General features: G+C 39.5%; 2 protein-coding genes across 18 annotated transcripts in view; one reads left to right on the forward strand and one right to left on the reverse strand.

The window, feature by feature from the left end:
* The window catches only part of NXT2 (nuclear transport factor 2 like export factor 2), a 78,088-nt gene that overhangs the window by 26,395 nt on the left and 24,688 nt on the right, over positions 1–27,005 (forward strand). For 2 of the 3 annotated variants that reach the window (XM_038184665.2, XM_038184666.2), the window contains exon 4: positions 23,529–23,794. In XM_038184665.2, the coding sequence (XP_038040593.1) occupies positions 23,529–23,779 (251 nt within the window). In that variant the 3' untranslated portion in view covers positions 23,780–23,794. Of the gene's footprint in view, positions 1–23,528; positions 23,795–27,005 lie in introns of those variants that run through there. The other variant, XM_038184667.2, reaches the window with a different exon arrangement.
* Positions 1–27,005, reverse strand: part of ACSL4 (acyl-CoA synthetase long chain family member 4) — a 38,524-nt gene that overhangs the window by 9,110 nt on the left and 2,409 nt on the right. For 2 of the 15 annotated variants that reach the window (XM_005015217.6, XM_027465385.3), the window contains exons 2-9: positions 17,178–17,237; positions 8,460–8,508; positions 5,695–6,213; positions 5,238–5,415; positions 3,827–3,936; positions 3,597–3,735; positions 2,090–2,240; positions 815–938 (exon numbers count right to left, since the gene is read on the reverse strand). In XM_005015217.6, coding sequence (XP_005015274.1) covers positions 815–938; positions 2,090–2,240; positions 3,597–3,735; positions 3,827–3,936; positions 5,238–5,415; positions 5,695–6,045 — 1,053 coding nt within the window. In that variant the 5' untranslated portion in view covers positions 6,046–6,213; positions 8,460–8,508; positions 17,178–17,237. Of the gene's footprint in view, positions 1–814; positions 939–2,089; positions 2,241–3,596; positions 3,736–3,826; positions 3,937–5,237; positions 5,416–5,694; positions 6,214–8,459; positions 8,509–17,177; positions 17,238–25,017; positions 25,075–27,005 lie in introns of those variants that run through there. The other 13 variants (XM_013095523.5, XM_027465390.3, XM_005015222.6 and 10 more) reach the window with 8 other exon arrangements.

Genomic DNA, 27,005 nt, shown 5'->3' on the forward strand with positions numbered 1-27,005 from the left:
CCAGGCAGCTCTTCAAAGAAAGACAAAAACGGAGGGAGACACGGTAACGTAATTTGTTTATATCTCTTCCCCTTTCACTCCATATAACATTTCCTGCTTAAAATGTATATTGTTTTCCATCATGATTGGAAAAAGTACTGATTAACAGTGATTTCAACCAAAATATCAAATGTTTTATAAGTCCAACTGGGTAAAGCAAGTCCACCTTGTATAACTTTTTCTTCTGTTTCCTCCCTCTAGTTCTTGCACTCTCCTCCATTTAACTCCAGGAGTGTTTTGTGGTGTGGTGTGCTTCTGTTGTTGGTTTGTGTGTTGATTTTTTTGGTTGGTTGGTTTTTGTCTAAAACAGTCTCTATACGAGCATAATGTGCGGAAGCTTTATTTTCTAGCTTAATTTGCTCTTATTTATCTTAATTGGTAAATGGAATGAGGCAAAAAGCTAAATAGAAGAGTTATGATAATGAGGTAAAGAACTGATAAGACTGAAAACTGAAAATCACTTTAAGCAGTCTTATGTTCAGTTAGTATATTAATAGCCGTTCATATCCTGATATTCCAAAAGATAATGCTACATTTATTAGGCTTTTAGATTTCTTAAGTATCAAAAAAGCAAAAGTTTATTTAAACATTTATATGGTGTGACCTGCAGCTGTAGTTCTACCAGGAATGTTAATTTGCATTATTTTCTGAAAAAAAAAAATATTTCGGAAGTATACCATATACATCAACATTTCTTTACTGGAAGAGAATAGCTAATCAAGAAGAATGTAGACTGTGAAAGCTTAACTTTGCTTTTGCTTTTTCCCCTCCTCACCTGATCCGATAGTGTAAGTGGAGAGGAATATCCAATCCTGCAGCCGTAAGTGATGCAAGAAATTTCTGCTGTCAATTCCAATACATGGGCCAGGGGCAAATAACCAATGTAAGTATCCTTCGGTCTAGTAAAGGAAAGGATTATCTAATTAACAGTGATGCACAAATGGACTGAAAATACTGCGTAATTGTTTTATGCTGTATTTAGGTTTGTTTTGTTGTTTTTTTAAACTTGGATCACAAGTGAGGCTTTTTCTTCTGTACGCAAGAAAGGTGTGATTTTAAAACAGTTTAACAACTAAATTGGTAAAATCCTACCTTAGTGAAATCAGTATGGATTACAGGGTCTGCCTTGTTTTCTAGGAAACTCAAAGTTTCCTTAGTGCTGCTCCATTGCCATTTCTCCTTGTGGGAGGTTTCATTCCCAGTACCAAATCAAGAATGAAATCAGTATTTTAAAAGAATCACCAATGATTTACAGATCCTTATGTCATAGCATCTCCTTCTAAAACAAATTAGTGAAGAGCTGATCACTGACTTACAGAGGCTTATTTCAGGAAACGCAGAGATTTCTCAGGAAGAACCTTAGAGCTGTTACTTTACAGAAGCTTTCAGCATCAGGTCAGAAGTGTTTTTATATCTTACTAGGAAAGGAGTTTAACATAGGTTATTTTAGCTATTAAATTCTTTGTGAATGCAATAACAAAGACATCCACATTCATGAAGAATTTCTTCAAAATATTAATGATTTTTTTTTGCAATTGGCTATACTATAATCAAAGCAATTTATTATTTCTGTCCTCATTTCAGTGGAGTATACTTGAAGAGATTCTGCAGTATGTGTATTATCCATCCAGCAGTGGACTCTCTAAATAAATGGAAGTGGCAGGCTTTGGCATACTTCCTGAAGTGATTCTAGCTGCCTGAAAACATCTAGCAAAAAAAGTTTCCTGACTTTGACTAAATGAGGAATTTCTTTATCTGATGATGTCTTTTAATGCATAAAAAAAGTGCAAAATCCATCACACACCTGTAGCTAAAGGTGAGAGGAAAACAAAAAGGTAGAGTAGGAAAAGCATGTGGGACAAGATATAGAAGATCAGAGTAGGTTCACAAACACAAGACCTACTTCTTATAAATTAAAGATTAGTGGGCTCACAGTGAAATCAAGGAGCTTGCTACCACCTGGTGCCAGCAACAGGCTTTCTATAAACGTAGGCACTTTTGGAGGTTCTGTTTTACCTCTGCACACACACGACACCCAAGTGTTTCTTACCCCAGCCCAGGTATTCTCTCGCATTGTCCTGTCATTCCAGCTATCAAGTTTTTGTGCTGCATCATCACTCCTTTAGGTCTCCCCGTAGAGCCACTGGTGTACATTACTAAAGCCAAGTCTGTAGGAACAGGCCTGCTTGGTGGAATGCTTGCTGCAAAATGCAAAAGAAAAACTGCATTGATACTTTCTAAATTTTTATTTCTGTAATTAACCAGTGGGAAAATTTCGGTAGTCAACCAGTGTGAAACAGATACTTCAGGAATGGCAAGCGCAATGTACTGCTAAGTTGTCAGTCATGGTTGCAGAAGGGAGTGATGAAGAGAGTTGTGGTCTCCTTTTAAGAAGATGTGAGGGAAGGCAGATTTCCAAAGCAGTAACCAGTACTGGGGCATCTACACAATCTGGGTGGCACTTTTACCATTACATTTTATAGCTGTCTGCAACTTTCATAGAAAAAGCCTGCTGAAGATCAGGTAAGTCTGTCAAAGGCAGTGAAGGGGAGAAATATTGGTGAGAAACAACAGATTGAAAACAAACAAAAAGCCATGAGTCAGCTTTTCTGTCAGTTACTCTTCCAAAGCCAGGGTTACGGAGCTGAGAAGACTATTTTACTGCTTTTCCACTAACAAGCAGCTTAAACTTAAAACAGTTGGCTTTTGATTTTTGTTTTAATCCCTTGGCACTTATTCTTAGGATGAAAGTCACTTCATCAGGCTTTCATGGCTTTCAGAGCTAGAGAGGCAACAGAAGTGTCTGCAAGGGAAGCAGAGGGCTTTTTCAAAACAACTACAACAAAACGAAACAGTAACTGTTGGTCTGTATCAGGACTTTAAGCTGATCAAAGATAAGCAGTTGTAATGAATGTGTACTTCTCTGCAAAAAACTCCTTTGCCAGTTTATCTCCTCTTTTTCAGGAGACAGAAAATCTGGCTAAGTGCAGACCACAGAGTTAAGGAAAAGAGACGAGGTTGGACTTTTTCCTTCCTTAAACACAATGTTAGGGTTGCTCCTGGCTGCCCAGCATAGCAAGGGTTATGTAACGGTTGTTCCTCTAGTTCAAGGTGCTTTCCAGGCACAGATAGGTTCTGAAAAAAGACATGTCCAAGCCAATAAGCAAAAAATCCACAAGTGCTTTCTCCTCTTAGGACAAATAGTGAAAAATAAGATGAATAAAAGGTAGGAGTAGCAGAAAATAGAACACTGCACCATATTCTACGTCACTTCCTAAAACAAAGGCAGAGTCTTAGAGTTGGTTATTCTGGCTGTATTTTAGAAAGTAAGTTTTACCCTGAAATACCTGAAACCTGAACAAAGGTACAGGACACTAAGTAGGGATCAAACAAATTATCCACTTATTTAAAGGAAGCTAGAGGATGAACTGGTGATCTACCACTTCCTTCCTGTTAGAGACCTGCATGTTTGTTTTTACTGCTACCCAGCCCTCTTAGACTACATCTGATTTCACTGTTAACATTGCTCAATCAGTTCTCTGAAGTGCTTCACTTACAGTTTTCTGGTTTGGCTCCCAGCTCTTCCACTGTCTGCATACTATGAATCTCCACATTTTCAGGGTATTCAGATTTATTGATGGTTTTATTGTCCACATAAATTATATGTTTAAGACAGGAGACTTGTGGCAATGCAGCCTACAGGACAGAAAGGAAACCGTTAGCATTGACTGTGCTGTAAAATGACTGTCGGATTGCTTGTAAGCAGGTAAAGCTGGTGCCAAATTACCTTAAGTTTGCTCTCAAGAAGTTCTGCACTAGTGATCAGATACGATGCTCCGCATTCATTGAGACCATAGGTTACTGCCTCTTCACCGAGGGTGGCATACAACGTAACAACTGTTACATGGAAGGGAGAGAGAACAAAAGAAAAGTTAAAATAATACAAAACACAAAAGCTCATGCTTTGTAGCTCACTGCAGTGCATTACTGGGGGCAGGGGGCTGAGAGGTAGGGGCAATGAGCTCAACAGGGAATTTTCCAATTAGGAAACCAAACACCTTTTAATTTTCCCACATGAGGATGTTATGCTACAAGTGATCTCCAGAATGAGGAGGACAGTTATGTGGAACAGAGACCAACTGAAACTCAACAAAAATGCAGTTGCACTGTAAGCAACTGAGAACGTGTTCTTCCTCTGAGCTCTCTGCAACCAGACCGCAGGGGGAGAGGTGTCCTGCGGTGTTCAGCATCACTACCACTGGTTAGAGCTGTGCACTCCTACAAGCAGCTCTTCCAGCTGCAGTGCCAGCTTATGCAGCCACTGTGTCAGCTACTTGACTTGTTTCCATGAAATTATTGATGGGGGCAAGGCAGAAAATCAGGTGAAGGAATCAGAATGGCATTCGTGGTGCTAGATTATTTTTAACCCCAGTCAGTCACAGAAATGACATTAAGTGTCCCACATGCACTGAGGAGTTCACCTTTTCTACCGAGAAAAGTACTTTCCTTTAATATTGTGCTACTGTCTCAAATTTAACCTCCAAGAAACATTAAAGGAGGTTAATGTTCCTGTGAAGTAGGGATCATATAGAAAGGACAAAAAGAGAGAAATGTTACATTACTGTCTAGGAATCTTTGCTACTTCACCAAGAAGTTTGTATGCCTCAGGTTAGATTATACATTTGACTGCTTAAATAAATAAAAAAAGCATATACATCATGGTAACGAACTTGAGCAACTTAAAAGTGTTACCAAAAAACCCGCAGACTAGCATATAATTTTGATTACTGTTCTTCTCTCTTCCAATAGCCATTTCATGTGTCAGATGCAGAAGACAGATTACAGACAGGAAATGCTATAAACATTCCATGGTGGTTGCATTTCCTCCAGACCAAGTCTTCAGAATATTTTATAAAACCTGAGTAGTATCTGTACCTTTCCATTATTCTAATACCTAAAATATTGCTACAATAGAATCAAGAAGAAAAATCTCATAAGTATGAGCAAGTAAATTGCGGTGATCTCTGCTATGCATAGAATAGGCTGGAAACCTACAAAAATCAGACTACATGCGGAGCAAGTTTATTAAATTCTCATACCACTAGTGCCAGGATTGGAACATTCAAAATTCTTAACAGCAAAGCTGTGCTGCAGAGTGGTTCTAAAATATACTCAAAGCAAACAAGCTCAGCACTCACGAGGAAAGTTATACTTGAAGCAGGCTAGAGCTGCAACCATCCATTCTGCTCGGGTCTCGCAGAATATGACAACAGTACTCTTCGGCGTTAGTCCCAGGGCAGTCAGTCCACTCCCCAAGCGACTCACTTTCTGATTTACTTCTTCGTAGGACAGCCATCTGTAATTTCCTAAGATTAACTGGGGCAGGGAACAAAAGAAAACACACCTGTGATTACAAGAAGCTGTTGGTACAGCAGTACCTGCTTACTTGAGTTGGTGCCTAACACCGCAAGTGCTTTCATTTTGCTTGAAGCAGAATAAATAGTGCATCAGGTAGCGTGTTATTCTTTAACTACTGGATATTTTATACTATAAAGAGAAGACTAAGGAAGACCGCTAATGAGGCCTCTGCTGGTGAAGCAAGATGCAAAGCAGCTTAAAACAAATCAGAATTAAATACAAAATTGTAAGCTTTACCTTTTTGAACACTTTTCCATTTGGTTGCATTTCATTTTCTTCACTCAGTATTTCTCTGGTCCCAAGACAGTCCTTTTTCCCAAACTTTGCTAAAGCATGGTCAAACAGCTTGTCCAATGTGTCTGCTCCAGGAATGTTTATGTTTGCTAGTGAGTCAAGGTGAGTGACAGAACGGTAGGGGCTTCCAGGTTTGTCCGAGATGGGTTTAGCTTTTAAACGCTTTGCCATAGCCTTTTTCTTCTTTGCGTTGGTAAGAAAATACCATGGAATAAATACAAGCATACTGTACACAGATATTAACAAGTACACAGGCAGCAAAAGAATGGTGCATACTTCTAGCCTAAGTTTCATTGCAGGTATTTAAAAAAGAAAATCTCTTATTGTGTTCTGAAGCAGGCAAGAGCAAAAGCAGCAGTGCAGTATGGCGCAGGAAGAAGCAACGATAAGTGAAGCTTAGGTAGCTCTGTTTCAAGGCAGCTGCTAAAATTTTAGTAACCTTTGAGAGCCAACAGTGGACACCTGTGGGTGAAGACCAGAGCCAAGCAGAGAGCAGGAAAAAAAAAAAAAAAAAAAAGAATTAAATTAGTAATATTACAGTCAGTCCATAGTTTTAATTCTTTAAGATTTCACCTCAAATGCATCAAGACCAAGGAGACTGAATTAACTGATTTAACAGACTGCATGATACAGCAGCGTACTGCTCTGAAGATTAAAGAGGATGAATGTTTTCCATACTTGTTTGTTGCATCCACAAATATTTACTTTTCAAAGACTTTTCCCCAGTATCTCTGTTGGAATAATTATGGGCTGTAGAGATAAAGTCTGTCCTCTCACATCATAATATTGTGTTTACGCTACTTGTGCAATGCTACAATTGCATAATTATCAGAAAGGTCAACAGTTGTTTTCCCCCTAAATATTTGTATTACAATGGAACAACACAGTAGGTTTCCTTACTGCCTTTCAGAATGTTGTATCAACTTATATTTAGACTAAAATATATCTGGATATAGAGTCTCGAAAAACCCACATGTAAGCTAAAGAATATTCCAAAATTGCTTTATTAACTTTGCCACAACAACTGTATTTTTGATTTACTAATTTTTGTCTATGATTGTCAGATTCTTGGAAAGGGATCAATTACATAGATTCTCCTCTCCCTGGCCTCTCTTCCCCCTCCTTAAAAAAGAAACCAAAAAACCCAGCAACTGTTTCAGTATGTGCATTTCTGAACTCCAGGTATGGAAAATGCAATCCAATTTAAAATAAAGCACAATTTAGCAAGATTTTGTCAGAACGTCAGAAATCTGTCTTCATTAAGGAGAACTGTGCCTGAATAAAGACTGAAATAGGAGAAAAACAAAACCATTGCAATGAACCACAGTCACGGCTAGCCCACTTCCCTGTAACTAGTCTCTACTGGCACATAAAAGACAGAGATGCTTATCTTCATCTGGATGGCATGCAAACACAGCATGCAAACACGCCAACAATACACACGACAGGAAAAATAGCAGGCAAAGGTGCACTAGCAAAAGAGCAGGAGCTCAGACACAGGGAAGTAAATACTGACTAGCTTATAGCAAAGCCCAGTCTTTCACAGACAAATTCTGGTAAATGGAATGGATGAGAACAGGGAAATTTTCAGGGCTCCATCAGGAATTAAAAGAATGTAGGCACACCTCAAAATGTACCTTTATTAATGTACTTGCCACCTCAGGTGAGGGAGCTACAATTAACATTTCAGGTTAAACAAGACAGCTGCTATTAACAGCACAACAGAAATGTATTAATAGCTCGTTGGAGTTTTTAATAAGAATTCCATTGTCTGCAGTTGCGCTGTAGCCAATATCATCACCATTTAACGTAATATAAGATTAAGAGATCTTCAGATACTTGAAGTAACATCATCACCATGTTGTTATATTTTTAATAAAACTTGTAATCTCAAGTTGCTACTGAATGATAGTGTGAAGTATGAAACTAAGCTCAGACTTGTTCAGAAAAAAAGAGTGCATACTTTCTTAAAAAAAAAAGAAAATTCTACATTCTTTTCAAAGCTTACACGCTTAGTCTGCCTTAGTTAACCTCTTCATCATCAACTACTCATCAAACAGTCAAACCTCAGCAGAAGGCGTATCATTTTACTTTCCCAAGCTCCAGTTCTCTAAAATGAAGGTCACCAGTTTATATTACAAATCTTATGTGGTATTTTCATTCCAGTTAATTCAGTGATCCAAAGGAAGCACTTGAGCTTGTATTTAAAACAAAAGCCAGCCATAGTGCTAAAACTAACACAGAAACCTCATCAGAATGTTCTAAATACCGCCTGAAATCATGAAATTATGATAAAAGGGTCTTAATGGGGGAGGTTTGTTTTGTCCTAAAACTGGTACCCTGTTGAAATTGCTTTTAGCATTTGAGTGAAGTGCACGTACAAGCACACTTTGTTTGTACACTTGCAGCCAGTTATGTTGAAGTTCACATAAGCAAATGTTAAAGGTTGCATTTCATTCATCCTGAAATTTCAGATTAGTTTGAAATACTTTAAAAAGTGTTTATAAACAGGGAGCTCAGCTAATCTGTACACATTTGTGGCAATTTAAAGTGCTTATATTTTGACATAAATAAGCTGGAATTCTTAACAGAAATCGCTGGAAAAACTTGCTAAGACTCAAGAAGAAACACTTGACCTTTTCCTTTCAACATACAGAAAAAGACGCATACACGCACATACACACATTTACACACACATGGATACTTACAAGCTATCTGACAGTGATGGCCGGGTTTTATTCAGTGTCAATTAGACCTCTATTAAAACAGAAAAGAAAAAGGTATTAGAGATTGGGTATTTTTTGCCCTGCAGAAAGGATGTTATGCAGGAAAGCATTATTTCCACTGCTGTTCTTACAATCTCTCCTCTAATGCTCCTGAAGACGACTAGCCTTTGACGTTACGCTGTCCTACACTCATGCCCAATAAATATTTATCATACTTTAAATATAATGCATAACAGGCTGACATAATGAACTTGCAGATGTACCTAGACAACAATTCCATTTGGTTAGAAGCCAAACTTAGCTATTCAAATTATACTTTATGCCTTCACTGTCTTTAAGTTTAATTAGTCTTTGAGAGAAAGGGACAATGAGAGATGCAATGTTCATATCAACGCACAATCAAGGAGAGCTGTGAGGCAAGCCAAACGCATGCTGCCACCAAAGTAATGGTTCTCAGTAAACTTTGCTCCCAAATGAAAGTGTAGTCACACAAAAAATGGCATGTACTCATAGCAGCTCTTATGTAATATGAGAATATTTAGAATGTGTAATATTCTATACTGACTTACAAAATTTATTATTTCCTTTAATTGTGCAATTGAAGTGGAATATTTGGAAGCTTATCTATCTATTTTGGAAACAGCAGAGCTTCCAGTTCCTGATGTAGGAGACGCATGTTCCCAGCAATAAGCGTGCGTCAGGCATGACTAAGAAAGCCTAAGATAACAAAACAAATCAAAACCAGACGTATTTTCTCTTATAGATAGCTGTGTTTTCAGCATTTCCAAAGCATTCTCCTCAAATGAGTAGGCTTCTTCTATCAATTTTGAAATGGCAGTTCTGCAGACTGAAGTTCATTTGTCACTTGCAATGGTATGTTACAGCATACATTTCAGCAACCTCATTCATGAGGTAAGCTGTCCCTTAGTAGTAGTACGTGCTGGGAGGTTACAAAAATTCTAGAGTTCACGTTTGCTACAGGGAACGAGTAACCAATGTGAATGCTCATACAAGCAGCAGTACTGTATTTTATGCCACAGATGGAAGAGATATTCTTTGGGTGTAATGTGACTGATATTTTCACTTAAAAGCTTCCCATAGATAATATGCAACCCTTTACTCTTGTCTGGGAGTCAGGGCTGTGGAACAAAGCTTGAAATCAGAGGACAGGTACTTTTCATAACTTTTCATTAATTTAACTGAGAAGGAACAAGTTAACAGCTATGCTATTTATACATATACACATATAAACAAAAAAATATCTTTTAAGTAGTCATACAAGCTTACAGGACTAAGTAAGAGCGCAGGTGTGTGTAGGGAACAAGGAGAGGGGTTTATATGCCTGGAGGTAACTGTTCATAGAGGAAATGCCTCTGTCTTCTTTCCATTCAAGTATTCAGACAGCACAGAAACGACATATCCAGCTTTTGCACATACAACTACCATTTCTAAGTGTAACTCAAAACCTAAAGTGTCTGTGCCTAGAAATCTTATCCTATGCAGTTTAATTCTACTAAGGCAGCAATTATTATCTTCACTAGGAAAGGCTTTAATTAGCCAAACCTGAAACGCTGTAAAGGCTTAGTATTGAAAGTACATGAATGACAGTGTTTACTGTTCTTCCTCTCGTGTTCAGAAGCTTGACAGGGATCCAAATTACTATATCATCTCATCTTTAGATGAAAACAAACTTCTGATCCATTTGAAACATTCATTGCAACTTCTTAAATGTATTTTCGTTATGTTAAGAAAGTCTTCTAGTAAGAGTGATAACATTAGACAGGAAAAGGAGAGTATTTTAGATTAAAAAAATCTGCAAAGTAAGAAACTTGTTTAATTTAAAAGCAACACTGGAGGAAATCCTGGTTCTCCTATGACTGAGCTCTTTCCAACTTCAAATGGAGACACATTTCTGGCTTTAACGTAATTTTTTAAGGTTGACTCCTTTCAGGAAGTACTGAAATCTTCTAAAACAATCCAGTATGAATAAGTAACAACCGTTCACATTTCTCTAGCATTGGGGCAGATTGAAACATTTTGGAAAGCACAATACACATGCATAATTTATAAGTGGAAAAATAAATACATTGGGAATTAATTAAAGTCTGATTTTGGAAGGGAATTTAATCAATATCTACTAGTCTTGAATTTGTTCCTGTACCGGATGGAACTCAAACCTTAGTATTTAAAAAGGAAAGTACAGAAAGCCTGAGAAATACTATGTTGTCAAAAAGAAGCAGCAAGCTTAAACATGATAAACAAAAAAGCGCGTACTACCAGGCTCTTTACAAATTTTGGTTTTCCAAATTTATACCTGTCACACAGAAGAAAGAAAGAATATTTCTATGTAAGAGTTAGAATAATATTGTGACTAATTACAACTCTTTTGGGGTTAGAAAGACTGAAAGAATAAAAGCTAAGGAAGATGATTGACTGTTTAGATAATATTTTTTATATATAAAAACAAACTGCCAATATCAATGCAAGTTACTCATGGTAGAAAAAAAAAGTACACAAGGTTCAATTTTTGTTCCTTTCTCACAGGCAGATTTCTAAACATTTTCCTCTTACACAATTTTGTACGTCAAGGGGCAATGAAAAGCTCCATCGTAATGCCTACAAGTTTCAGAAATACTTCTGTGCTCTGTAAATGCAGTAGTGGCTCCAAATCTTAAGAGTTTTCAAGAGCTCTTGTTGTGTCTATAGTGTAAATAGTAGTACCTATGTCTGAACAAAGAGGGAGGGGGGAAGTCAGATATAGCAGATCTGACAGGAGTCTGGAGAACCTTCTTAAATATAGATTCTATACGAAACAGCAAAACCACAAGTAGTATTAGGAAGTCTTGCATCTCTTACTGCTGAGTGATAAAATGTTAATGCAATGATTTTACTTAGTTGCTAAATGAAAATCACCTTTTTGTTTTCAAGAAAAAAGTAAATCATTGCTGTTTTATGGCCTCAGAACATATATGCAGTTAATGTCAATTAGAAAAATGAAAATAAATCAGTTTGCAAGTGTCAAATGTCATAAATCTGTTGCTGCAACTTCCAGCACAACTGTAACAGAAAGCAGACCAGCCACTCTTACCCTGTATTTCCTGATTACCTAGCAGGCTGGTGTGAAACTGGCTCTTCCAAGGGTAGCATAAGGGCAAGCAAACATTTAGTGAGAAGATAAGGCCTGTTTGCATGCCCCAAAGGCAAAAAACATGGAAGGCCAAGGCAAAAATCCACAGGTGAGAACTGTCCACTGAGAACCCACTGACCCAGGGAAGTATTTCCTCCCGGCCCACCTCTTGTTACTTTTCCTCATTAAGCTCTGTGCAGAAGGCGCACGGCGAGTACCTTCGGTTCATTCCCTCCAACACTTCCTCCCTTCCCAGCCTGTGCTGGTTGTGCTGTAACCTGATCACAAACCTTGGCTGGACAAGGTCACGAGCCGATCCAATTTATACTTCAGTCTGTGTATGCTAGCACTCAATTTAACTAACAGCAAGTTCAGCTGTTAAAACGCAGTTTTTGTGGTAAAGGAAGTGAAAGGCAGCCTTTTGTCTCACTGGCATTTTTGTTAAAGGAAATGAACACGGTCATTTTTGCTGGCTTGAATACACAGTATTTCAGAAGAGGATGGAAAACACCCAACTGAAAAATACTGATTTTGCCTCAAGACTCCTCCAAGAGCTACAAAATACTCTGTCTACAGGGTACAAAAATTAAGAAGGAAAACATACAGAAATAAAGATGGATTTCAGCCTGATTTAAACATCTCAACATAAAACCCAAACTCATCAGGCATTATGAGTGTTACTCTTGCTCCTGTGGTTCAGCAGCAAAGCTATGCATTTGTAGTGTTTCACCCAACTTTTAATCATAAGCACATGAAAAGGCAAGCAGTATGACCAAGGACAAATTTCAGAGGATTGTGGCCATGCAAGTTCATCAAAACCTACGTTAACAGTTGATTAAGAATTGTTATTACACCAGGGAAGAAGATTAACATATAGGCTGCCTACTTCTGAGTCTGTTTTTAAAAAAATATTTTGCAATGGAGAACTTGCGACTTCAATGGCTCTGATGATCCAACTAGTGAGATTTAAGTTATCATCTTTTCATTTTCTGCTTTCTTCTCAATAGCAAGCTGCTTTGCAGAAGTACAGAGGTAGAGGACTCCTGAAATTGTTGAATTATGTGGTCTAGAAGATCAAATAAGTTTGAGACCTACAAATACAGAAGCCCTATTTTCTGCATCTTCCGTAAGTTTTCTTGCCTGAGTCTTAAGGCAAAAAATGCACCGTCCTTGAGAAATTCTATACCCCAGGTCCCCCAAGAATCTCCTAAAACAATTTATATTAAAACTGGACTTATGCATTACAAAAAAACGGGTCCATATAACGGACTTTTTGTGCAGTCTCTAGCAGAATATGTAACTACAAGGAAATTCTTAAAGCTAATTTTTATAACCAGTGTATGTTTGGAACCTTTTTAAGGGTGATTCTGACTTGAAAATGTGATCAAAGATACCGGCTGCAGGCCAAAGAGAGACACTTCAGCTAGAAAAGGGAGAAATAAAACAATGCAAAAGCACAAGTGAGACTCCACACTGAACTTGATGACATTCACATTGTGTTTTTTCTGTATGGAACACGGACATCTAAAGACTGGCATGCTGTTCTGTGCAATTTCACGTCAAGCTGGTTTACTTCGCATTGGAAGGGATAAGCAACACTCACACAAGTTACTTCTTCCTGGTAACTTCTTAAACTCTGCCCTGAGTTCACCTCACTCAGCAGTCAATGAATAGTTTAGATTTTGCTTTGCTTTCCTGATCACAACACTCCCAACAAAGTGAGAATTTAATCAAAGCCATTCTTTTTTTAATACAGAAAAGTTAAAAACTCAGTTTTCCCTGCATTTTCAGGGAACATTAGATGTAAATAACGTCTGGTGCTTTACAATCTTCAAAGTCAGATGGAAATAATGTGGTGTTGGGGGGGGGGGGGTGCTGCAGATACATAAGTTACATTTGTAATTTCTAACTACTATTTTGCTTCTAATTGCCAACTGCTTTCCTGGGTCTATTAAACATTCATTTTTATCCATTTTTGAATTATTGTCAGTATTAGGAAGATATCCATGGACACTGCGTGCTCATGTCCCCTCAAGATGTTACCCTGTGCTTACAGTAATTATTTCAACAACATCCTTCCACAATGTAAGGCAATTAGGACAACTGGTGCTTTGTGTTTTGCAAGTGAAAATGAAGGAATACAGCAAATAATCTTCCTGGATAAAAAAACGTTTTAATATTTATCTAGAGACAATGCATTTATATTTATCCTTGTTGGGTACAACTGTTTCACTGAATCCAGAAGTGTTAGCATTCAAGTTCAGAACAACCAAGTCATGGTATTAGGCCTGGACAAGAAATGTTAATGACATTTTACTCAACATGCCAAAAAAAAAATAAAAAAATCATTGATACTGTCATAGCTACACAGGTTAAATACAAACACTTATTTGCTGACCTCATGTTTGGTATCTTACCAAACATCTGTACAGCCTGACCTAGAAGAAACTGTACATACTTTTGTGATGATACATTAGAAATACTTATAAAATAGCATTTACCAACACAAAATAAAACAGTAGCATGACTCCGTTACTATGTAAGAACAAAAGAGAAAGCAAACACAAAATCATCCTTTTTTCAATAGGATTCAGCTAATCAATCTGTTTGACCAAAGCTTAGTAACATGAACAGAGGAGAGCTGGACGTTAAAAACTACTTCCTATATTTATAAATTTCCTGAAATGTTTCAGCATTGCTCTGTAATAACCTTTTTGTGAATGGAGCAACTCAAACATTAAAATGCTAAAGTGCATGACCAGAAGCCCAGTCTGCCAGCCAAGCATGCAGCATAATGGCAGATACCATCGTAATCCCGTCTTAATGCTCCATTGAAGGATTCCAGTGAAATTAACTTCCTGCACTGCTCTCAAATCTGAACACAGCAATGTGCTCCAACAGCTTCTCCCTTTTACTGCAGCTACCCTGACAGATTATATTCTTCTTCTTAAATACCTTACCAGGAGTGACTGGTGGGCAAATTAAGCCAGACTGAAGTTCCACGTACTATTCTGTATTAGTTCAGAAAAACAGAGGGTCTCTTCAGTTTTCATTTCAACAAAAAAATACTGCCACTAACTTTATATTTATCCTTCCTATCAAAGACTGCATTGTCTTTTATCTGTGGCATTAGCTTGCTTTCTTCCCTGACAGGGATCATAATTTAGGTAGTAAAATGAACTACATGCATACCAAAAAAAAAAAAAAAAAGAAAAAAAGAAAAAAGGGGGATGAAAAAAAAGAGAAGCAAATGTTCCTGTTTGTATACTACATAAGTAGGCTTCTGCCTACGAAAAAAGTGTGCTGCGGGTTGGGGAGAGAATTTTCTGACATCTGTATGGGGTTTTGAAAATTCTGTGGGTCTGTCAGCAAGAGGAGCACCGGAGTTGGGCAATACACTTTCACTTTTCTCTTTGCAGTTCAAAATCCTAATGCAAATTCCTCCCTTTGCTGTGACTAAGCAAAAAGAATGAGGCTTTTTTAATTTGCAATTTTGAGAAATGTTCTCCACACAGATGTCCTGGTATACAGATGACTGGGTGTGCACTTAAAAACACAATTTTAAGAAAAGAGTCCCCACCCATGGGCATTTGAAATGGCTCACACTTGAAATCTTGGGGGCATCCATCTCTGCTTTTTTATTGTCATCATGTAACCAGTTAAGCTGCGGAGGAAAATGGTTTGAGAGTCAATGAAAGTTAAGTGCATTGGAAGCGACCGTATTTTAATCTTCTGCATAATCACCGTAATTTCCAGGGAAACAGCAACAATGTGTTTTGTCTGTTTAAGGAAGTGAATTTCCCTCTGGTCTTAATTTTAGCTAAGTTGGAGCATAATCCACTGCTTGGTACACAGTGAACCTATCCTATCAGCTTCTAGTCAAACGCACCTTATCTAGATACCTGTCATCTCTAGGTACACAGCTGGAATTCACAGGTAAAGGTTCACCTAAGACAAGGCTGTAAACTGCAACTTTTTACTCACTTTACTCTAGATGTTTTGTTAGTGAACTTGCTTTTTGCTACTTTCATGTTGTGCTTAGTGATACATGGAGATCTTTAGGGTACAGCTATTTTAATAACATTATTTGGCAATTCAGGCATTAATTTTTATTCAGACGATCTGGGGGTGTAGTCCAAAGATGAGCTGTACACAGATAATAAATGCAGCATATCGATTCATGCAGCGTGTACCAATTTAGTCAGGGAAGCTGGGGTTTTACCCGGCAGCAAGGGAAGTAACACTGGTCATGGCATTTTCTACCAGAGGAGACAGTGTTACTGACATACTGTACTGGAACAGTTCTTTGAGTTTAGCTACACTTCAAAGAGGAAGAAAGATGAACAAAAACATTTCAGCACATTTTCTCTTACACAGTATGTGGAGGTTAAAGTTTTTAGATTTAACAGATTTGAATATTATTTTGCTCAATCTCCTGAGTGCTGTAATGCCACCAGCATGGGGAAAAAAATGCAGAAAGACTCCAAACAACTGTTCACACCAAGACAGGAGATTAACATGGAGACTAGCACAATTCTTAGAGAAAGAAAGGTTAAAAAAAGAAGAAAAAAAGAGGAAAAAAAAGACCTCTGAAACAACATGGGGTTTTTGTTTTGTTTTTTTAAAAGCAAAAACCAAAAATGTACCACACACATGCCAGTCACATTTATAGAAGTGCGTTGGCACTTTTTATTCACCGACACCAACATGCTTGTGTAACATGTACAATTTCAGAGGCAGGCAGCTTTTGATATTCTTAGTCCAAAATATTCAAGGAGCTTCTGCAAAACAGCAGAGGACGTGTTTACAGGATTGGGTCATTCTCATGTGCTCAAAGCAGAGACAGCAGAGCAGGGCAGCTCTGCCAGCACGGCGTGTAGCCCTGTTACCACCTGGTTCTGCCTCCGCTGACAGATCCTACCCTGCTGACAGATCCTACCCTGCGGCACCACCTGGGAGCACAGGGCGTCTGCAGAGCTTCCTGAAAGGGCTCGTTTGAACCCTGCTAGCTCAGGCAACAAAAATCGGGAGTGACTGCTTGCACAGACCACGCAGCTACATCTCTAAACTTGATGGCATGGCTTGACATTTAGAGAACTGGATCATTTTAGTAAGAGTGAAGCACGAGTCACAGTAGCAATTGCAAAAGCAATAAATTGTACAGCAGTAAATCAATCCGACGGTAAACCAGTCTTAGACTTGATTTTTGAAGGAAGGGAGAGGAAAAAACTGACATTGTTAACCATTTCTTCATCTTACTTTTAGGAATGTTTTTGCTCTGAAAAAGGGACAGAATAATCACAATAGCAAATTCTGGTTAGCAACAAAAACCAGAATTTTATTTGCTAACAAATGCAGTGATACTCAAAAAGCTCATTTTGTTAGAAAATCTTCCCATCAACTTAGAAACAGAGGCCTCCTCCAAGTCTATCACTACTCAGACTGATCATAATAGTGATGCTAGGACAAAGTTCACTGTTGCAGGATTTTGGTAAGGATTATTTAAGTGCCCATTCCCCAGTTACCATCAATCTGATTGCTCACTAGTACCCAAAAAACAAGTCAGTCTTTACCTTTAATGCAATTGCAACTCAAATGTTTCTAGGTGAGAAGGCTGATAAGTTCACAAAAATCTAAAAAAGAAAAATAGTAAATAGTGAAAATTTTAGGCATCTCTTCGGTTATAAACATATCTAAACAGACCATTTGATCCAACATTTTTCTGGATTGGTGATGCAAGCTTTGTTAGCTGTTGTTGACGCTATCACTTACACAACGGCAAAATACTACTTGCTGTTAAGAACACGAGCAGACTGATCCTGCATGTTAAATCAGGGGATACCACTAGGAACTTCTTACGTTACCAGTCTGGAGTGCTGTATTTTCACCTAAATTCCGAGTGCCTTCAGATATTTCAAACATGTAACATGCTGCCAAACACTCTTCCTGACAAAAAGTTTCCAAATTTACTCTTGGTTGAAACCAGCATTATGATGTCGCACTGCTTTTAATAGCATCAACTTTAAAGCTTTGGTAGCCTGGTATTCAAAGTTTACTTTTCGTGAACTTATAAAAGTTAAATCTACAGAATACTATCCAAGTTACAGAAATATTTTTCATGTTCAGCTTTTTAGCAGGAAGGTAAACTTATAAACTAATAGGTAATGTGTAATGAATGTATTGACTGCTTTATCTGTCTGAGGAACAGTCCCACAGAAGAATTACCTTAGAGAAATAGCCACCAGAAACACTCCCCCCCTTTACATCTGCATCCAATGTCTCCAACAGAAACCCTAACTCAGAGAGGTAGGAAAGCAAGCGTTAAAACTGTTGGGGTGGTGCTAAGATCTCACACTTTGGGTATAGAGTAGTATTAGCATACACACAAGCTATATCAGCATCTTCTTATCGTGCACGTATTCCAGAAATTATGAACCATGTTTAATGAGGATTACTCTCCACACAACAGTAGTTTCAGTGGGTGTAGGTTATACATGTACCTGAATAACTGCTACATCTTTACAGTGTCAGACGGGGGGACTGCTCACCGCCTGGTCATTTTTTATTGGGTGGTGTGACCTGAAAGGAACCTTACGCTTGTTTCCATGCATCACTGACCCTTCTGCATACATGACTACCATTCATCAAACCATCTATGAGCAATCAAACAACATGACCAGCCCACTGCTAGAACAAGTTTTTGTCTTAATTTACACTAGACTAAAATTTCCAGACTGTCTAGCGTGCTCTTTTTTTCAGTCCAGTTTTACATGACTGTAAGGTATTGTTCTTTAAAGGCTTGTAAGAAAAACATACTCAAAAGACCAAGCTTCAGTGAAATACTGAAATGCCTATGCAGCTTCTTTTACATGAACCAGAGCAAGGGGAATGTATAACCACAGACAGACTGAGTACTGACAATCCTACAATGTCCAGTAGTATACTCAGCCAAGCAAGATGCTTTTCACGGTTTTCTAAGGCATAACCTTGCTCCTATCCCAGTGTCATCAGTTTGACCCTGAGTTTTATTATAAATAGCAAGCTTAGTTTCCCCTTCTTCCTTCCTCTCCTCCCCATAGAGATACCCTTCATAATGAAAGCAGTTTTGACCACATTATTTAAACGTGGTAGAGCTCATAAAAATGCAAAACCATTTGCATGCTTATGAAATAAAGGGAAAATCTATTTTCATAATGAAAATTAAACACATACCAAGCTAACAAAGACACAAAAACAAGCATCTTAAATTCAGTATTAAACTATACTGTGTAAATATGCAGTATGAATCAGTTATACGTGCAGCTGCCTTCATGTGCAGTAACGTGCAAAATGAGAAATTAATGGGCTACTGGGCCGGACAGACTGCTCCATCCTCACTTCCTACTTCTGCATTGGGTGCACAGGACCACAGGCACCGCAAACCAGGAACTCTTGCTTTCCCCCCCCGCCCCGTTACATTGCTTTGCTGTTATTTGGCATTACCAGTAGCAGCAGAGAAGAGTCTCAACTCTTCTGAATGTAACATTCAAAGCTACAGAAACTAATGTTGTAAAACTACACTTAGCCTGTATAGTATTGCAATTCTTCCTCTTTGAAGATACATGTTTTTACTGTGAAAAAAGTGTCACATTAAGAATATAAAAGGGATTGAAGAATTTAATGCTATAAATAGTACTTAAAACACATTTTGAGTTATATGCAACTAGGGCAAATGATTTTCTTGGATTCACAATAACATGACTTCAGCGTAATGGAAACTCAAACAGAGAAGTGACAGCAGTGCAAAAATCCTGCTGGTTCCCTATCAGAGTCTTTAGGTTTGGGTTCATGGCAGCTAACTCAGTCCAACTCTGGACTGCTGTGATCGCACAGACTGTTCCCTTGGGCTGCACATTCTGCAGCAAGGCACTTACATGAAGCTTTCAAGTCAAGCCAGGTACCCGAAGCAGCTCCCTATCCAGTCAGACAAGCGTGAGTGCAAGGGAGGAAGTGGCAATGTTGGTTTAGCTCAGCTGACAGAGGATCACTTGCACCTTTACACCATAGCTTTGTAGCATCTTAAACAAGCATATAATGGAGCTAAAGCAGCCTCTACCTACTTTTTGCTGTCCCATTCTGTCCCATCACCTTGCACCAGGATCCAGAGGGAGTGCTGGCTGCAGCTCTTGCAAGCGTACCATGCTCGTGGTAGTACAGCGTTAGAAAAAAGCAACCAGATGCTGTAAGGTGATAACTAACCTACTTTAATTTATATTAAAAGCAACCCTTCCCCTCCCCCCCAAAAAACACCCCCACAAAAAAAGAAAAACAAAAAAGAGAGAACAAAACAAAACCACCAACAACCACTTGCAAGCACAAAAATGTCTTACTAGAAATTAATTACAGACTAATTTTGTACACTCCAAAATATGCATAATTTGTTATTTATTGAAGGTCGGAAGTTAGTAATTTTCCTAATCCAAAGCAGTCATATGGTGCAGGAAACAGGGAGCAGCTGAGTTGAGAGACTAAGCTATGAAAAGAATGCCCTCATTCATAAATTTGGGGGTATTTGCTGTTAACCAACACTTGAACCAACTTTCAATGTGCAGTGAGATGGACAGTTTCTAGCTCCTCAAACCTACCCAGCATACTTGCAGTAGTGACTTTTCATGGGCTGCTCAGCTCCTCTCGCTTCCAAGAGGAAACACGTTGAAAATGACTCACTGTGTGTTCTATCTGCCATGTACTTAGGTTAACAGGATCTTTTCGACAAAATACTGCACGTGTAACTACTGGAGAGGAGACAACAAAGTGCCTGACACTGTTTGGGCGATGTGAAACGTTTCCATAAATGCGAGCACCCCCATCAACTCACTGGATTTTGCAGCAAGACACTTGCATGCTCTTACTGGCAATTACCACAGCACCTCCTCCTTGTACCCTTACCTCTGGCCGTGCTCAGCCCTACAAGCCCCACAGCACACTGATGGCAGCACTCAGTTACACACGGAAAGACCCCTGCAGATTTCTGTACCACCTGCCACACACAGGTATAGAACTGTTAACCGCAACCTTGTGCAAAGTTAGACAGTGCCTTGTAGTACCTGCGTGTTTCTGTGGCCTAACCAGACAGTGAGGCCTCTGTGTATTCACCGAGCACGATAAACTGCCAGTGCAGGGCCTTAGCGGATGAATGCTCCTTATCTGCAATCCAGTGCGTCTCTGTACGCCTTTCTCAGTAGGTTTCCTGGTTCAATTAGTACGGGTGGCTCCTAGTGTACAGAAATGCACATAATGTGATTTATAAAATAGTAACCTACTTAAAACATCAAATCAGACTTGTGGCCAGATAAGCAATCATTACAGAAACACAGAAATAAATGATCTTTTATTTTAGGAGATTCTGTATTCTAGCAAATACTACCTTATAGGAGGCTTGCTATTGACCCAAGTAAGCTGGATATAAAACGAGCAACGAGTTGCTCAGTTGTCAGAAACCTGCACACCGTTAGCTTTCACTTCAGAAGACCAGTGAGACGTTGGTTTTACTTTCAAGCTCATCAGTACACATTACACTGAACCAAACACTGTTCATTTGCTCCAGCAGAGTAGCTAATAGAAAAAAAACTGGGGCAGGAATCAACAGGCGTGTCCCCTTGATGCTGCGGCCTGATAGCGCTCTGACAGCAGGCACACGACCCGTTGAAGGGCTCCTTCCTGCAGGCTCAGCACCAGAGCCCAGCCGTGTAGTCATCCACAGCCAGAAGCTGGAGAAGCTGTTGGATGTATCCATGTGCCACTGGTTCTATCTGTAAAAACGTTTCTGCTAATGTGGGATGGTAAGAAAAACTTACTTGCACTAGCAGACTCTTAAAGAAAGCCAAACACAGGTGTTTGTTTGTGCCGTTCTTATGTGACGCATAAAGATTTTCTGACTGCCACAGAAGTGCCTTGGGGCACACATGTGCTCTGCGGAAACCATTTGTTTGTTTTCTGCAGTGCCTCCTACATTCTTTTCCAAGAGACTGAATTGGGAAATAGAAAAAAAAATGCTTCTAACAACTACCAACACTGAAAAAATGTCTCCTTGCACTATTACATACTTAATATTATTATTTATTAATATCTTTGTGCTAATATTTGTCTACGTTTGTGAGCTGAATCTGTGCAAACAATGCTCTTAGGAAGGCATAAGGGCCAGTTACCAACAGGACAGTTACTCGATTATTTTATGGATGACTCTCTGACAATGTAGAAGGTATACGGGGGATACCACCCCGCTGCAAAGGGTTTGATGGCAGAGATATGGCTGTGCATGCAGCTATTAGGGAACAGGGAAAGTATATTAAGAGCTAAGCAGCAGCTCATGCATGCTTGGCATTTGCTTTGAGTTGCATTGTTTAAGCTTTGAAAAATTTCCATATGGAAATGAGGGTTTTTGGGGTGCTCAGCATCACCAAGTGTCTTACTTGAAGAGCTCCTGCAAGCAACTGACATCCGAGCTGGCAGACTGCAGCAGAGCTCCCAGAAGCAATCTCACAAATCAGGTTCAAACATTTTATCAGCCTGAATGCTTTTCGGCCCAGCTGGAAACTGCCCTTGCTACATCATGGAGCTTTAGTCCAGTCTGAGACTAGGCAACTTCTGCATCAAGGTGACTCCATCAAGTTTCTTCTGCAAGAATCAAACAGGAGACCCTAACCCAACTCCCCAGCCAGCTCTTTGCTGGCAGCTTGCTGACCTTCATAGGAATGCAGAAGAGCTTGAAGCTATCCCCATCAGTGGCAGTGCCCACGTGTCACCATGGGCTCACATGGACACCCCTCTGACCAGCCCAAACGTTTGGGAAGGAGGTCTCCCTGAGTGCCAACAGAAAGTTAAGCAAGTTTTCTCAGGCTGTTTATAAGGTTCAGAAGGAAAGGCGATCAAGAAACATCTTGCAAGAATCTAGAAGACGCCCAGACTCCCTCAGAAGTTGATCGTTAGCATCAAAGTGAGAGGAAAAAGCCACACCTTGGGCCATCTCTTTGAGAGAGCATCCGACCTTTCCTCCACTCCCCACTGCTCTACTAATAGCTTTCCATTTCAAAATTAAAAAGCCTCAAGGTTAATGGAGGAAGGCTTCAACAAGAAACCCTGAAGTCAAGTTTCTCTCTTCAGTCAGCTCTTGTTCACAGTGTTCTCAACACAAGCCCAATTAAAGCCTGCAAATTAAGAAGTGCCACAGGGGACATCACTGAGAGACCACTTGTCCCCCAGAACGTTCTATTCCTTCTGCTGAGAAAATAAATAATTTGCTTGATAGAAAAACAGTATTAAAGGAGTGATTAAAGGGATCTGTAGCTTCTCTGGCTCCTTGTCACACAGGCTGCTATGCCTAGATTATCTATGCCTGGCATTACAAGTAGTTCAGAAGAATCTTATTATATTGAAGTGTCTTGTTGTTTTAAGAACTCGAGTGCCTGTTTTGGATTCTGGCATGCCATTCGTTCTGCACTAGGATCCTCAGGAACAGGGAGATATACCTAAAGCTGTGCCAGACAGAGCTGTGCAGCCAGCACGGGGAATGGTGTAACCTGCCACACACACCAAGCTCAGTACAGCTTAACTCAGCTAGCAGAAACAAGGAGAACTTCACTGGCGAAAATCTGTTCTCATGAAGCTGCCCACCCAAACAATGCTCACTGTCATTTTCTAAGCAATCTTCTGAGAATGAATTCAAGAACTTCGGAGTCTCCTTGGAGAACTGCTGAGTCTCCAGCTTACCTAGGTACAGTGGCCAACTTCCCACCAGTTTTCCAAAGATGATTGCAAGGGCTTGAATTCTTCTTGAAAAGCAGAACTGCCTAAGTGTTAAACGTCTATCATAATTACAATGCTAGTTATTATCAAGCATAAAGGTATACTGCAGCTGCTAATGGAGCTTTTACTCTGTACCACAGGCCGGCTCCATGGAGGCAGCAGCTGCAGAGGTGCAGTCCCCAATAACCCCAGCTCGCAGCCCAGAGCCACAACACCGCACACCAGGGTGCAGCGCTGCGCACGAGGAGCCTTGCACACGTGGTACACTTGTGGGCTGCTGTGGAAGAGCAGCATTCAGGTAAGAACCTTCGTTAAAGAGATGACTGCTGCTACTCAAATTACTTCTCTGTGCATTTGCTGTGCAACTTTAAACAATAATTCTCTAAACTAGACATCTAACTGCAGCAAGTACAGCTGAAACTGAATAATTACACACACGGAGTAACACAGTTCAGAGGCACGTCTTGCTCACTGTGAGCACTGGTTCAAAAGAAACCATAATCATCACTTCCTGCAGAACAGATCTACTTTTGTGTGTCTCCGGCAACAAAAGTCACATTTATTAAGATGTGTTACTTAAATTTAGAATGCTACACAGTTAGGTAAGGCACCTAGCTAAGTAGAACAAGGACAGAGTGCACTGTACTAATACTGTTTTCACCTTAAAATGGGTTGCACATTATCATAAAATATCTTCAAAAATAAATAGATCTGCTGCTCAGATCTAACAAGTCATTCTGCAAAACATAACCATTAGCTGGACATTAAGATTTTTTATTTTTTAACATGTTGACCACGCTTATACTAGAAGCAAATATACTAGATGCTAAATGCTACATTTATCATAAACGTACATTTTTATAGAAATCTTCTGAACACAAGCATCTCCGTGAAGCATCTTACTCACTTGCAGTCTTGTTTTCTGTAATAAGTAGTACTAAACCAGACCACTTCAGAGTTACTACAATAATATGTCTTTAATTAGTAAAAGTTTTAAGAGTGCAAGCGTTGGAATGTGATGTGCTATTTTAATCTTGTCCTTGTCATGCCAACTTGTTTCTAATTTCAAGGGTTTTCAAGAAAAGTTAGTTTTTTTTTTTTCCATTCATATGTACATTAATATTTTAACTGCCATAATGCGTCTATGATATCAACATTCCTGATGATCAGGGCGTGAAATTAAGAGCATTTCCCACCCCACACTAACAAAAGTAACAAGCAAAAATAATTAGACGAGGTACGGCATCATCACACGGTAAAGGAGATGTACATGCTCTGATTTTTAACACCTAACAGCTGTTTCTGACACACCAGTGAATTTATAATACAAATTAAAAAAAAATAAAAAAATCTGTTGCCTAACAAGCAAGTTACTTTTAGAAAGTATGCTTTTAGAAAAAAAGATGCTCAGCTGACACAACAGTGATGTACTCAAAGGCATCAACAATCACATCAGCATACGACAAAGGAAATCCTAGGTCACTGGTTTCCTCCACACTGAACAACTGTCATATTCAGGTATAATAGATTTAAGAGCCTTGAGTTTAAAATGATCAAGCTTGGAGACTTTTAAATCTGTGATAATTGGTGGATCACTTAATCTCCACCTTGGAGATGAAGTTATCTCACCTGGAAGCCGAGTGATCTCCCAGCTGCACAATATCCAATGATCTCACATCAACTGTACTACAAAGCAAAAACATGCAAAATTTAAATTGTTTTATCACTATCTAGGATTCCTTACAAAACGCTTTACTGAGGTGAAAAATACTTCTTGATTTCAATCAAGAAGGTCTGAGGCTTTGCTCTGTCCAGAGCAAAGAAGGAAGCAATTTCCCATGTCCACATTACACAGCTATTAACCCAAGAGCAAACCAAACACAACGCATGCTAACTTTTTGATGCCATAGCATTAGCACCGCCCTCACTTCCAATAAGCAACCTGCATACACAAACTTGAAAAATAATTCATTAAATAAATCAACATTCTGGCAACATGTTGGCTAGCAGAAAATATCTCCCCCTTAACTCCATGCCCACCATCACCTTTCTTTACTTCTGCTCCTCTATTTCTGAAGAACGCCTGTGCAATTTATCTCCATATTGCCAAATGGCTCCACATGCCTTCTGAGCTCTCTGCCATCGCTAGGGTCATCTGAAAAGGTAAAGTAACTCCCTGGCAGATTGCACCGCCACGCCTGCCTCACACACTGCTCATCAAGCCTAACCTTTGCAGAAGATCAAGTTCAAGCCGGCACCGAGATTAGTCTTGGCTCCAAAGCTACTGTGAGCTATGGCAGCACGCGTCAGAAGCAGCCCAGTAGCCTGAAGAGTCCAAGGGCTCCCTATCTAGGCCAACAGCAGGGAGCTGCCGCCCCCACCTCTCATTCCTAACCTCTGGGTCATGCACTTGGTCAGGTAAATAATGTTATGTGCAGCTGGCACTCGATGAAAGCAGTATCTCGATTACGAGTATGCTTCATATGAAGTACGAGGTAGAAGCTGATAGCTGTAAGGAGCAGCAGGGAAAGGAAACCTACTGTAGTTTATTTAAGTTCTCTCCAATTATTTTTGTTGATCTCGGCTGAGTGGCTCGATGCGGATCACGCTAAGTATCTATTGTGAAGAAGAAAACTGAAACCGCACCTCCCAAGCAGTTCTGGCAACTAGTCAGTCTTCCTCTTTGCAAACGTGAGCCTTGCTCTGTACAGGGGCTTTTAGCTCAGGTTCACATAAAACCTGTGAAAACTTCTCACAGTTCCAGCAGATCCAGGACTCTGACAAGGCTCTCCCAGCCAACCCTCAGAACACAAACAGCAATCTGTGGGGACGGGCCTTGGCACTTTCAGACTTCACGTGAGCCACGTATCATTACAGAAGCAGAAGGAAGAAACCCGTCACACCACTTCAAGTATATGTTTTACTTTCATCATGACACAAGCTACTCTGTGAGCGCGCGGCCACAGAAGTAATTAGTGCCGTATTCAGCTTTCATTTTTATGTGCCTGCCTATGAAGTTCGAGATTTTGAGGAAGCCATTAGTGCCTGTGGATTATGGACAATCCTAAATTCTTTTTCCCCCTCAACTGACAAACAAGGACAAACAATAGCAAATAATTACTAATTCCTAGCCACCTATTCCACTTCCCAAGGAGAAATAGTCGCTCTTGAATTTCCCCTTTGGACCTGCTGTACAACTCGCCTACTCCCCTGAGCACCTCTGGGATGGAGAGGTGTCAGAGTGATCCCAGTTACAGGGGGACAAGGAGGTATGGCAGCTTTGAAACAAAGCCAAGCACAACACAGTTGCTCTCTAGCTGCTGTGGAATAAAGGAAAATTATGGTACTGTGGCCAGATTTTGAGATGTACCTTCCACAAAACAGGTGTTCTTTGGAAGAGACTGCACAAGCTAAATAACAATCCAACGTACAAACAATGGAACAAAACTGTAAGTTTTGTTTCTCAGAAAATTGCCTTCTTCCTTCTGTGAAGCTTCCCTCTCTCCTGCAAATATAAATGTCCTGAAGCATGGTGACCACAGGCCTATACAATGAAGACTTCCCTTAATAATTAACTCCAATTCTTTTTAGCGTAAGACATTTCTTATGAAAAACAT

The sequence above is a fragment of the Anas platyrhynchos genome, chromosome 10 (genome assembly GCF_047663525.1).
Source record: "Anas platyrhynchos isolate ZD024472 breed Pekin duck chromosome 10, IASCAAS_PekinDuck_T2T, whole genome shotgun sequence".
NCBI classification, from domain to species: domain Eukaryota; kingdom Metazoa; phylum Chordata; class Aves; order Anseriformes; family Anatidae; genus Anas; species Anas platyrhynchos.